We start from the raw sequence: 14,299 nt of genomic DNA on the forward strand, positions 1-14,299 counted from the left end.
AAAAATGAGATCGCCCAGTGACCCCCAAATCAAACTTTTTGGCGCTTTTCTCGGAATTATGGAGGAAGTAACGGTAATGACTTCCCCCTCCCGCAGATATTGCTCGAGTTGGCGTGTTCTTCTTTTGTGACAGCCATGGCAGAAGTGTCTCTCTCAGAACTGGCATCTTTTGTCACCGCTGTTTGGGAACATCTTACTTCGCCGGGGCAATTTTCTGTTGGGCAGTATAAGGGTAAGTAACGTTATGCTTCGAACTCATAAATTTGTATACACGTAACTGCATTTCAAGGTGTATATTTACTTCCGCATAGTAGATCATGTTTTAGCATCATTGTTGGCATGTAAAAGCATTACTGCTGACTGACATTTCGAGGTAGTGGTCCTTTTCCCACGCTGGCAACATAAGTCTGTCCGGGAAAAAAAATACCTGAGTTCTAGATTTTTACTCACAGATGGATTCTGAAAAAAAAATGTGGATAAAGGTAATGCGTCGGATTAAGGTTCAGTGCCGTTATACTTGATCTATCTGCATTTTAGACACATAGCTGTCAGCTTATACTCAGGTACTACTGAGTATTCAAATCCTCACAGTCATCCTCAAGATGTTGTTGTTGTTGTTGTTGTTGTTGTCCTTGTTAGTAATGTATTTCTGGTCTGGCGCTTGTTGGATAAATATACGGCCGTCGCGCGATCCTACCTGCAGTCGGGCTAGTACATTGGGTGATACGGAATACCCCGTGTTGTACTTTATTTATGACATACCAGCCCGAAAAAACACATTTCAATGCGAATTGCGCCTGAAGTTGAGAGAGTTTTGTGTCCTCGAACAAAGAAATTGTAACAACATCGATTCCCACCTCCAAATCCGGCAAACTGGCGCACTCGAAATTCATTCTAAATATTCTATGGAAGCCCGTGTGATACAACTTTGAACCCCGTGTGATACGGAAAATTATCACCTGGTCCGGAACACCCGTATCGAACGTTTTTGCGGCCCATGTATGACATAACTGTATAAATCAATGAGTCCCATTTTTGCAGTTGACAAACGGCAGGTTTTACTGGGAGCCAGTGTAGCGGTCACGACTACTCTGCTGGCAGTGTGTCTGCGGCTATGGAGGCGCAAATCCAGGATGGTGGAGCCTCAGCCAACCACTGGAAAGAGGATGAAGGCTGTTGTGTTCACTTCATATGGAGGTCCTGAGGTTAGCATTGTTTATTCATTATTGTTTATTGTTTATTCATTTGCACATGTACAAGTGTTTAAAACTAAGAAATACAGGGCAAAAAAAATATGCAGGGGGGGCCAGAAGCCTATAGGTGGCTTTTCGTGTGGGCCTCCCCTCGAAACTTAGCAATAGGAATCATATCATAAATTGTACATAACTCAAAACTAAACGAAATTAACGATAGAAAATAAGTTGAACTTATATCATAAATCCTAATAGATGAACAGATACGAAGAAATACAAAATGAATTTTAAGGTATCAAACATATAATATGATCAATGCTAATCACAATTGAAAAATTGTGAAGAAATAGATAAAAATTAAACAAAATATTAATCATCAAATACTAATGATCAAATATCAAAGGAAAAAGGGAAACAAGGAAAACAAACAAACCAGGTGAAAGTAGTGCTTGGTTGTTGTATGAAATCTGTCTTTAGAAGTTTTTTTGAGCATGACTTCATGGGGAAGATATTCATTGAAACTATGTACCCCTCTTTGGCTCTATCCATCATATCTTAATATACCTACACTTTCAAGACAACTGTCCTGATATGATATGTGCTTCACACTAATTCATTGTATTCTAAAAGCAAGGAGGTTTAAAGCTAAAAGCAAATGTTTTTTTTTTTCTGATGATCTTGCACGGTTGTGTACATCCCGCTACTCAAAGTACACTGTTCAGTCTCATGGCAGTGCAAGGAGTAGAAAAGCATGCATAAATGCTAATTGATTTATTATCTCCATCAGTCCATGAAAAAAAAAGCCTTTTTCATGGAGATATTGTTTTGCGTGTGCTTGCTTGTGTGTTTGCGTGCGTGTATGTTTGTGCGTCCAGATGGTTAAAGTCAGCATAACGTCTAGATGGATTGTAATGATATTTGGTATGTGGGTAGGTGTTGGGAGGAGGAAGGTCAAGGTTGATTTTGGGCCCCCTGGTATGTGTCACTGGAATGCAATGGCATATTTGTCCAAATCTTCCAAGGAGAATAACTGAAGAAAGGAGCAACAGATTTTCATGTTATTTTTTTCCTTGTCACCATTCCCAGGTGATGACAGTGGATGAAGACTACCCTGTTCCTGCTCCCTCAGTTGAAGATGATGTTTTGATCAGGGTCAAGGCTGCGTCTATCAATGTGCTGGACCTCAGGATACGGGAGGGCTACATGAATGCTCTCTACAGGTCCAGTCGCAGGAAGACTAAGGTAGATTAGCTTATTGTAGTTATTAGTTAAAGATATACGTTTGTGAATGTTATATATCCAGGTAAACAATATATAAAGAGAATTCAAACTCTACAACTGGATAAGAATTCGGAGATTTATATAGTTAAAGATATATTCAATTATTCTAATGCATGAAAAGAATAACTTTAAGAGTCAAGATAATCCCAACACCCCATTTTGCTGACAGTTGATCTTACTGTGTTAAAGTAAGGAATGGTACTTTACTAAGTCAGCCCTGTTGAGCTTACAGGCCCAATAAATTGTTTATACAAGGTACCTCAGTAGCTGCTGTCCGTACTTTTCTGTCTTTATCCTCGATTGTGTTTGAAAACACCAAAATTACTGTTTTTATGCTACTCGTCACATGTTTGCCTTCTCAGCTTCCACTGTTCCCTATCATGGTGGGGAGGGATTTTTCTGGAATAGTGGAGGAAGTTGGGTCAAAGGTTACCAAGTTCAAGCCAGGAGATGAGGTGAGAGTGACTGTGAGACCCTGTGATGTTGTACAACGTTGTAACAGGTTCATTTTGTCTTACAAAAGGTACATATTTAATTTCAGTAGAGGCTGTCTTACCTCTTTTATGATTATCAGAGGATTTTCAAATTAGGCACAGGAGTCTGACAGGGATGAAAGGTTGCTAAAACAGTAAGACACAGGAATGATTTCATTGCCCTAAATGCTTTGCTTTTTATTGGTCAGCAGCATCTTTTAATGTCCCATTTTATGAGTTACGATATATGGTATGCATGTATAAGGGTGTGCTGTAACAGATATGTTACCCATTATTTCAAGTACACAAGATTACAGAGCAGGTATTGTGTTACACCAGGTGTGGGGAGCACTTGGACTGGATCACACCTATGGCAGCCTTGCTGAGTACACCATCTGTAAGGAGGCAGCCCTGTCTCACAAGCCAACCAACCTGACGTTCGTGGAGGCTGCCTCCTTCCCTCATGTGGCTCTGACGTCCTGGGGTGCCCTTGTGACATCTGCTGGCATGACCAAGGAAACTACAGCTGGCAAGAGGTAGGGAAGAGCTGACGTGGTACTGAAAGTACAGTAGTTGTGTGGATTGACAAATTCCTTACATGAAATTTCTTGGAACTGTAGCTATCTAATGAACAGCATCTATGAATAAGCTGCTTTGTCATACATCTTTCTTGCCAATGCACTTTTTCTGACTTTCTTTGCCTTATCTATCTTCCTTTGAATTAGTCAGTTGGAATTGCTGCTTACCGCCTGGCTCCTGACAAGAGTGCTACTGGTATCAGGTTTGTCTTGATAATCTCTGCTATTTGATACTGCCAGGAACCACTCTAAGATTTCAATCTATGGTAGAAGCTTAGCACTGCTAACCTGAATTCTGCCGGAACATCTGTTTGCTGCATCTTTCATGAATGGTGTCAATGATGTCTAGCTCAGAGTTGTATATAGATTGCATCTCTCTTTGTATTGATGAAGTACCGTGACTTCTTACCTACCTAGACTTCTTATGACGACCTCTACTACTAGTGTCAAGATATTTAATTGCCTTCGGCATTATAATGTCCATGTTTTTAGATACTCTATATCTGATTGGCTTACGTTGTATTCAGGGTGTTGGTGCATGCTGGGACAGGTGGTGTTGGTACCTTCAGTATCCAGCTGGTGAAAGCGTGGGGCGGCCATGTCATCACCACCTGCAGCACCTCCGGAGTGGAGCTCGTCAAAGGTCTCGGCGCTGATGACATCATCGACTACAAACTGGAGAACTTCGCCAGTAGGCTGTCTGAAGAACCCAAGTAAATATCTCCATCCATCCATCCAAATTTCTATTTGCTCCTTGATAGTCCCATTTATTGTTTGCATTTTTTGCACTGTATCTCAGGAAGAAACACATTTATAGGTCAAGACAGCACCTTGTTTGATGTGTCATCTATATTGTGTATTAAATCTGTATCCTTTTCAGTGGTTTGGTTTGTTTGGTAACATGTCTTGAAATTCTTCAGGCTGGATATTGTGCTGAACACCCTTGGACCTCATGTTGAAGCGGAGTCTCTCGGACTTCTGAAGAGGGGCGGGGCCTATGCTACAATCGTGACCCCGGTGGTAAACAGCATGGACAACTACGGGATAGTCCTTGGTCTCGTCTTTGCCTTATCGCAGAAGTGGAAGAGGTCCTTGTACCAGGTAGGCTGTTAAGTTGGAGGCTCATCAAGTCTGTTAATTCTGGTCTTTTGTTTGAGTGGAGAGTTTTACCAAGCCTCTATCTGGTCATTTATAAACACTGTACTGGAGGATCTGTTCATCAACAAGTTACATGGTGCACAGGAGTTATATGGGACAAGTGCAAAAATTGTGAAAGTTATCTTTTGTACAAGGAAGTGCATACACAATGTTCTTCTTTTGAATCATGTCTTTCATTGTAATAAAATTTCTATGCTTGTGCTACAATAATTCCATCAAACTTAGATTTGAGCCTTAAACTAAAAGCATGGACTTAGTTAATTAAAAAGTTGTAGACCTCCCATAAAGATTGCCATTAATCATTTTCTGTTTTTTGTTGTTGTTTCAGAGGTTGATACATGGACGAAGGTTTTCCTGGGCATTTGCTTATGCAAATGGGGAAATCTTAGATTTGGTGAAGCAGATGGTGGAAGATGGCAAGGTAAGTTATGTTCAGTCACTTCAGTGAAAACTTACTGTGGTCAAAAGAAAGGCATTTCTCACACCTTTCTTAGTTAAACTTTCTTGACTGAGTGAGCAACTCAGTTGATGAGATATTTTCAACTGCATCTAGTTCTTTAAGGCCACACCAATTTAATTTCTTGGTTAACGGATTTTTTTGTTAATTTTAGAACGAGGACATCATTAAAGCAGAAAGCTGGGGTGAAAACTTGCACCTGACCCTGTTCACTCCCTGAAACTGTGTGCACCAAAGTACAAACTTTCCTCTGAGATTCTGTTTTCATGTTGATTTTCCAATCTATCATTTTTTCAAAAATTCCGTTAACCAAGAAATTTAATTGGTGTGGCCTAACAAGTACGTAATTCACTGCAGTAGCAAGAGGATTTATAAATAACACCCCCTTGTTGTTTTTCTCGTGCCAGATCAAGCCAGCAGTGGAGAATGTGTTCTCCCTGTCAGAGGTCCACAAGGCATACGAGCACCTCTCCAGAGGACATGCCAGAGGCAAGACTATCATCAAAATTGCAGACTAGGGACATGTGAAAAGACATGGTTAAAGGAGAGGAGATTAATTAAGCCTCATACATTCATCCTACATGCATTTTTGGATTGACAGTAATGCTGGATATTCTTCAAAATTGATTCCAAGTTATGCTATACAATCTTTTGATTAAGTTGTTGGCTGCTTGCCAACAACTAAAAACACAGGAATAAGGAAGGCCATTGATAATTCAATCTTCCCTAATATGATGTGTTATCTCACAGACACGTAGAACTGACCTTTCTGTAGTTGATTTCATTGATCATTTGGTGCTAGTTACTTTAAGATAGCACATTGTGAAATTGTTTGACCAGTGTCAATGCTTTTATAAGATAAAGTGAACAAAGTTCTTCCGACTGTTCTTGCTGTAGATAATCCTGCTATGCTGCTAAAATGTGGTGCTATGCATAAAGAATTCTAAACTAAATACAAATTGTATTAAGCTGTTGCTGCTTGGAGAGTTAAAAGTGGAAGATTTTTTGTGCATTTGATTTTTTTCAAGTTAAGATGTAAGAGCTTTTTGTTAAAATTTATTGTACTTGAAACGATTATCATTAACATATAAAATTTGCTTGAGTATAAGTATGTTGCTGTTGATTTGTTATACATTGTAATAGTGTTGTTTACAAGTAAGATACTTAAAGTATCAAGGTTATGGACATAGATTCATTTAACGCTATAGGCATACCCTGGGTCATTATACCAGTACCTTAATGCTTTTAATATAAACTATAGAGTTAGTGCATTACAATTGTGCTGACTGGGAAGTGAAAGATGGTAGAATAGACTAAAGTCTCAAAGGCTGTAGATGATCATGACATGTTTACCCACAATTATTGCATTCAAGTGCTTTTATTAAGATCTTTCTTTAGCAATTGGTTTATAGAAATACAAGATGTATGATTATGTTCTTTGTACCACTGAGCAATGGGAATATTCTTATGGAGCTGCCAATTTATTGTAATGAACATTATCTTTCTCAAGCTCACTTATAGCTACATCATTATTCATTACTTCTGTAGCTGTGATAGTTTCCTTCAATCATTCTCTTTATATTCACGGTTATTTCATGTAATAATTGGTTTATTGGTTGTAAATCATCTGTGTTGCACAGTATTAGACCATTACCAATCAGTAACTGATACAACAACACATCGAGGACTTTATATATGAACACATGGAGTGACATGGTGTGCAGGTGTGTTGGACTTGGAATAAAATTCTGAATAACCTTGGACTTGAAATGTGCTTTCATTACTTTGGACAATTTTTTTCTCCCTATTTCTTCAGAAAAAATTGGAGCGACAGGGCCAAAAAATAATTCATTTTTTTTGCAAATAGTCTGGGGTGAAGATAAGGGTTTACATAACAAAGAAGAAGAGGATTATTCAAGTTTCAGCTTTGTATGTCTCATTTCATGCAATGAACCCCTTTCTTTAATCTAGTACTATAATTTCAGTAACAAAGTAACCTTTTGCCATGTGAAATATGGATTGATATTGAGAAATAGTTTTAACAAATGAAAAATTATAACTTATGATAAAATGTGACCAAAATTTTTAGGTATTTGTAGGCCTTAATAATCTATTTTGGTGGCTACTGAGTTTTAGGACTGAACAAATAGTAAAATAGTGAGTAAAAATTTGTGAATGGGAATAGCGACCCAATTTTTTTTAATGGAAAAAACAGGAATGGCTACTCGAAGAAACAAAACAAAATGGTGTTGCCTTAGAGTAGAATACATGTACCATGCAAAAATAGTTATTTTTCAATATTGAATAAAACCAAGGAGGTCCCTTTTTAACCTCCTTGATAAAACCAATAGAACTAAGAAAGTTCTTGAATCTTGTTGAATAAAACCAAGAAGGCTGAAAATGTGCTAATATGATGATGACATCTTAATAAGTTACCCTTTCATGTCTTTTTTTGGCAAAATTGCTAGGTCTACTCTTTTGCTTTATCAAGTTCACTTATCATTCAGGCTAACAACAAATTCCTGACTGTTTTAATTCATAGCTGGCTATGATGAACAAAATAGTTATCATGTTGCTAATGGTACAAATATGTTACAGCAAAAATATCCAAATGGGTATGGTAATATTCAATTATGGGCCAATCCCAATTCGAGGCTGCATTAGTTGTTGGACACTTCTAGAATTTTCCCCAATAAAAAACTTTGCCAGAATATTTGGGTTGGGTGTCTCCAATTTCCTAAAATCTCGTAGAATCTCGCGAGAACTTGTAGTCGAGGCGGCTGACATCCGGGACCCTAGGTTAGCAGGCGAACCGGTGACTGAGACAACGACGGGATATCGGTCCATCTCTGTCTCGTCTTGTTTCGCGGCCACGTAAGTCACATTTTACTCACAATTCACTCGTTTTCCGCCCTTATAGAATGTTCTGTGATTTAGATGTTACCATGTCGTGAAACGTGATCTTCTGATGGTCGTTTTGCGCCGCAGCGCCGGACTTGGCAACGCATGTTTTGTGTTGGGGAGGGGGGCAACTTTTCTGTAGTGTTCGTGGTTTGTATAAATTTTCACTGCGGATTATGTTCTTCCCGGTGATCGGTGTCTTTTCGGCTCGCGGAGATACTTCACCATCTAGATCTTAGCTCTTTCCGTTGCCGATCGGAATGGGAAAGGGTTAGCTAACAGCTATCGTGGCATAAAATGACGACTATAAAAATGTTCACATGTGTATACCACATAATGATTATGTGCGCCTGGTGGTGGTGGCAAAATATTTGAACGATTGATGCAGACAGGTGCAAGCATTCAATGAATACGTACCAAGTCATCTGGCACAGGGAAACATTAACAATAGCGCCTATGTCACATTTGCTCGCGGCAGCTCACAATAATATATATTTAAATATATATGTGAAATTTCCATCTTAAAGTAAGCTCCCCGGCAGCTTCGGGCCGTAATTTCGCTTTTTGTCGCAAAATCACACGAGGTCGCGAGGTCACATCAGAACTTCATATCTAAATGTATTACAACTCTTCGGACGTGTCTGAGCTTACCTCTCAATGGTACGCCCGTGCGGTTTTCGCCATCATGTTTATGACAAATCTACCTACAATTTGATATAAATTCTAAATGCGTACCACGAAGAGAACTTATTCTACTAATTCCAGTTTGGTGGGAAGTTTGAATGGGCCAAATGGGACGCCATTTTCCGGTCTGTCGCAAAATCGCTAATTTGCATAAAATGGCCGAAATCTATTGTCGGTAGGTCGTTTCCCTGTGTCTGGTAATATTCCCTGTCTGTAACGTAGCAGAAATCGATATTTTCGGTGCTGGTGGCAGGAATGATTTTATTCACAACTGAAGATAACGTTGTAGAAGAATTATGTTTCGGTATGAAAATATTATATTGTGTGATTGGGAGGTTCTTATATCTATTGCTATCAAAGATAGTTCATGAAAAGTTAGTCTTTATTCATGTATTTTCCCTATGATATTACTTGTATTCCCCTTGCTTGAGTTTTACCTGCGAATGATGCAGGTTGGGGATCGCCCAGAGTTTTTATAAACAAGTTCAACTGCTCTTTAGATAATTAAACAGACTAGTTTCGTCAAAAGTGAGAAATGGGAATGAAAGATAGATATCATGTAGATAGATGTAGATATCAATTATGAGCTGTGGTCCTCTTAATTGTCAGAAACATTTTCCAAACTTCAGCAGAAATATACCACACAGTACATGTGTGTTGTGGGGACTACTAATATATAGTACGTATAAAACAACAAAGATTTTGCATGATTCCATTGTCTCTCTTTCTTAAGAATTTTGTCAATTTTACAAAGATGTGATTACTTACAAAAAAAAGGTTACTAGTTTCTGAACATACGTTCTCATGGCTCTTATTATATACCTTCTTACTGATGTTTCTCAAAAATCCTTGTAACCTTCCAGCAGAGATTCATGCTAACTTTCCCATGTGGCGACGGCATGTTGTACTATAAATAGAGTTATGGCACCGCCAGGACATGCTACCATATCTGTCAGCTGCTCCCTTCCATTCCTGTCAATGTCTGTCTAGAATATTAATAATCCAAAAATACATGTATCTGTGACCAGAACTATTATTAGTTCATTTCCTCTTCATGGCAGTGAATATAGTAGACTAAGGGTAAGATACCTAGCAGGTCTGACTGAATAAAGTGATTATTAGATATATAGGTGACATCTCTAACAAGTGAAATCTATTGTATTTTTGATATAGTCTGTGTAATACATTTATCCCATATCCAAGAACTAATCATGTTTTTTCTTCAAATTGTGAACTCATCCATGTATTTGGCAGGAAGACGGTTCAGGAGACATTTACATGATTCATAATGAGTAATCATTCTATACAGTTTGTATTGGCAGCAAATAGGCCAACTGTGCTATATTTGTATATTACCAAAAATACTTATGATATTCATAAAGGTAATCTATATCACAGACCTTTGATATAGGCTATCATTTTCTGTTAGTGTGAATCATATCCTGTGAAAAGCAAAAAAAGAATTCTGCTGATGTCGTCATCTCTCTCAGTGATGTCTAAATCCTGTACATCATTTGGGTGAAACTGAAAGACAGACATTTTTATGATTAACGCCATCTTGTTAAAAAAAGCCTGTGTTTTGATAATCCAAATGTAGCGATGTCATTCCGTATATGGCAGTTCAGCCGCATATTCTGAAGAACACATGGTACCACCCACAGATTCAGTGCCTTTAGTAAAATCAAAGGATTCTGTGGCTGCATTGGGTTTACTTTAAGTGTAAGTATGAATCAATAATATGACAGGATTTCAGACCAAAAATTTGAAGGTCCATAGTGAAACCATCAACAGAAATTCAAGTAGTCTGGTCACAGTTTAATGATGATATTGTATTCACCTCAATCTGTTAATACTCATGGAATTATTACAGATGAGCAATTCTATACCCGCAGATGCCATGTCATGAAGTAAGTCAAACACATCTGTATTGACATCTGATGTATGTAATATCTTGAGATCTATCCATCTGACTGGTCTTTGCCTTTTCTCTTTCCCATTCCAGGTGCCCATTTGTTTGAGACCTGTGACTCCCCCACCCAACCACTAACATGGGAGATACTGAAGAGAAGAAGGGGGAGGAGGATAGGGTAAGTCTTGATTTAAGAATCGTTTATCTTTTTCTCTCTGCACAGTCATTAAAGATGTTTCATTCATGTCTTATCCTGTGATGATTTACTTCAATTGTTTTGAAATTTGATTGTAAATTTTTAGCTATGTCAGGCAAAGACTATAGATAATTTAGATGCAACTTGATTACTGCCACTCAGACTGACGTATGGGGATATGTTATTGCCTTTACATGCCGTTGCTAGTGTCATACAGTCATGCAAATGAATTGTACAGTACTATATGGATATACACATCAAGATGTGTAAAACAGGGCTAATGATAAGCATTGATGTGTTCTCCCCTCGTTAGGTGTATGGAGGCTGTGAAGGCCCTGATGCCATGTACGTGAAACTGGTCTCTTCTGATGGGCACGAGTTCATCGTGAAGCGAGACCACGCCCTGACCTCTGGCACCATCAAGGCTATGCTGAGTGGCCCAGGTGAGACTTTAACCATTTGTTATACTTGACTCCACTCATGGTATGGAGCACTTGATTTGATTAACCATGTGGTTACTGCAGTTGATTTCAACAATACAAGTTATAGGGAACCCATGATGTTTCAGTGTTTACAGTTTTCAGGAAGAAAAGTTTACAGGAAGAAACTTGAGTTTTAACTTATTGATCCAACTGCTAGGACTGTTAAGCATAGGCTGGTACATGCACTATGTTATAGTGTAATCTTTGCTTGTTAAGAAAATAGAGAACAAATGTAAGTCTAGTTCTTTAATATTTAAGGGAACAGCTGAAAACATGATATAAAGTTGTCCATTCTAATGCCTGTCAAGACTGAGAGCGGCACATGGCTGTCAGCTGTCGGGGTTTATTCTTGTCTCAGGTTTCGCTGTTGGACCACATTATATTCAATATTTCCTACTAAGCCCATTGCCTTGTTTGTGGTGGGACCCAGGAAAATTTGAAACAAATATTTAGTCCTAGTCAGTGTACTCAGCTGTGGCATTCTTATGAAAGTGGCATGTAAGGAATTTATTGGATCTGAATGTCAAAATAATGCAAAGAATGTAATTTTTCTGTGTTTGCATATTTTGAAAGATATGTAAGGATAGAATATAAACAAACCAGGCTGTACTCTTTTTTGATTTGATGCCAGTTTGGGATGTTTTTCTGGTATGAGAGATTTATATTGAAGTTCCCCTGATCATCAAGCTTTCTTGTTACATTTCAGGCCAGTTTGCTGAGAATGAAACGAACGAAGTCAACTTCAGAGAGATCCCGTAAGTACAGCTGTGCTTTGTTACTGCTTGGGAAAAATGTTACAGGGCACCTTGGCATTTCTGCCATACAGTCTATGTGAACTTTGATTATTAACATTTTCCCATCTGGTCAGTCCTCACTAGTAGATTTTTGATCACCTATGACTAGTATGAGGATGTCACCTATGTGAAGGCAAATTGATGTGACCAAATATGAAAAAGCACAAGTGTTGGTGACCATTTATGGAAGTGTGTATTTGGAGTACTATTGTAAATCATGTAAACTGAACCAGTCAAATATAAATTTTGAAAAGTCGGGAAAATCATATTCTACTTGGATGAAAACAAAGGTTCAAACTGGAGCTAGAATAAGATGGATTCCAGGCTACTACCCACCCAGTGCTGACTTTGGTTGGGGAGTGGTGTGGCAGTGGCTTGAGCATCTTTATTATGACTCTGGTTGTAGCCTTTTTAGTCCGGTTGTCATAGGAATTTTTCAAGATCAGGTGTATCTCATTTCTGTTAAGATTTTAGATTCTAATGCTGCATTGACATTTCACATTTAATGATGAAAGTAAAGAATTACCATATAAGCTCATCTCTGTTGGTAGTAATCATAATACAATGCTAAACTTTCTTCCAACACTAAAGAATTGTTGACTTTTGTTCCCCCCACAGATCTCATGTTCTGTCCAAGGTCTGCATGTATTTCACCTACAAGGTGCGCTACACCAACAGCTCCACAGAAATCCCAGAATTCCCCATTGCGCCAGAGATCGCCTTGGAGCTGCTCATGGCTGCCAACTTCCTGGATTGCTGAATGTCGGTGTTCCCTGCTTGTTGGCATCCCCGGCTCAAGAATGGATTAGTCCACTTCTGCAATCCATTCGGGAGAATTCAGACTAGTCCATTCTTCAGATAGGGGTAATACGATTAATCATGCATCTTTTAGAGTCATTATCACCTGAGATAATTGTACAGTACTTATCAATTTTTTTCTTTTGAAGTCAACCTATTTACTGAAATGTTACAGGAAGATACCGGTAAAGATGGTCATTTCAGAATGAAGATATCATTCCATGATGACCTGTCAGGGGGCAGTGTGTAGTTTATATTGTGTATCACTTCTGTGAGCATGAGCTGTGTTATTTAAGGTGTGTACAATGGATATGGGTCAGAGCTCAGTGTCAATTCTAGTATCAAATGTTTGTCCCACAGTAAAACATATTTCCCAAGGAAACTATAGGAATGCCACAAAAAATTACTTTATATCCATAAATCATGTACTTTTCCCAGTCTTCATATTTGAGATTTATATTTTGCTTTTGTCAGTTGAAGTTGTTTTTTTTTTGTATGGGGTAAGGCCATTTTACATTCGAATACATGTGTTACGTACCTAGGATATCGAGAAGCGCAATAGATTCTCCCCATGGTTTTCCATTTACCAAAGTGGTGTAAAAGTGGATGAAATGCCACATAAGATTCTAATGTGCCTGATATTAATATCAATCTTGTACCCTCAACATTTGTAATGTGTGATATGTATTTGTGCATGTGTGCTCTTTTCAACATCCATGTAGTAGTTAGTCTGCATATACTAAATACTTTGTCGATAATTGCGTCAAGTGTTGCGAGCCAGTGGTTTTAGTCTCCAAATACACCTTTTTGGTTTTGCCCTATTAAATTAGTGTTTGAACCAGAATATATAATACACAGGATCTATTTTAGTGCTGAGTGCCACATGTTAGTTCCTAGTGTGATTACTTAATTTGGCAGTGTGTTCTAGCAGTTGCACATGAGAATAAAAGAAAATCTACTAGGAAAGTATCTGCTTTTATTTTACAGCTTTCCATTTGCTTAAATCATTGTATAGAGCACTCTCTGTTTTTGCATGCAAGAATCTGTAATTGGTCACTCTTGAGGCAGAAGACTTTACTCTTCAGCCCATCACCATCCAATCGTATATAGCTCATATTTTAGGAACATAAGGCGATAGTCATTTGCCCTAAGGGCTTTGCTGTTTAAGTACTGGTGGCTAAACAAGTTATGAGGGAAACCACGTCACTCTGACTGTTCGACCACCAGAAAAGTGTAGTTTTATACATAGTAAGATCTGCTGGGTTGATGGTTAGAAAGATATGATATTAGAGGAGTGGTTACTGGAATAAAAAGTTTACCAAACCACAGTTTGCTTACAATCACTTAACTATTTTATTTAAAATCTTCACCATCTATACACTGCCAGTGTTACTG

The 14,299-nt window shown here is 38.3% G+C and overlaps 2 protein-coding genes across 2 annotated transcripts; both read left to right on the forward strand.

The window, feature by feature from the left end:
* The first annotated feature begins 32 nt into the window (after nucleotides 1-32).
* Nucleotides 33-5,868, forward strand: LOC136427651 (reticulon-4-interacting protein 1 homolog, mitochondrial-like). Its single transcript, XM_066416692.1, has 9 exons — nucleotides 33-232; nucleotides 1,042-1,205; nucleotides 2,280-2,435; nucleotides 2,837-2,929; nucleotides 3,287-3,483; nucleotides 4,053-4,238; nucleotides 4,446-4,626; nucleotides 5,012-5,104; nucleotides 5,548-5,868. The coding sequence occupies exons 1-9, from the start codon at nucleotides 136-138 to the stop codon at nucleotides 5,656-5,658; spliced, it is 1,278 nt and encodes a 425-aa protein (XP_066272789.1). The 5' UTR covers nucleotides 33-135; the 3' UTR covers nucleotides 5,659-5,868.
* Nucleotides 5,869-7,882: 2,014 nt separating this feature from the next.
* Nucleotides 7,883-14,232, forward strand: LOC136427660 (elongin-C). The gene is made up of 5 exons (XM_066416706.1): nucleotides 7,883-8,014; nucleotides 10,728-10,812; nucleotides 11,144-11,273; nucleotides 12,019-12,067; nucleotides 12,725-14,232. Exons 2-5 carry the CDS (start codon nucleotides 10,774-10,776, stop codon nucleotides 12,864-12,866), a joined length of 360 nt encoding a protein of 119 aa, XP_066272803.1. The 5' UTR covers nucleotides 7,883-8,014; nucleotides 10,728-10,773; the 3' UTR covers nucleotides 12,867-14,232.
* Nucleotides 14,233-14,299: the final 67 nt, after the last annotated feature.

This window comes from Branchiostoma lanceolatum, chromosome 2 (assembly GCF_035083965.1).
Source record: "Branchiostoma lanceolatum isolate klBraLanc5 chromosome 2, klBraLanc5.hap2, whole genome shotgun sequence".
In the NCBI taxonomy this organism is placed as follows: domain Eukaryota; kingdom Metazoa; phylum Chordata; class Leptocardii; order Amphioxiformes; family Branchiostomatidae; genus Branchiostoma; species Branchiostoma lanceolatum.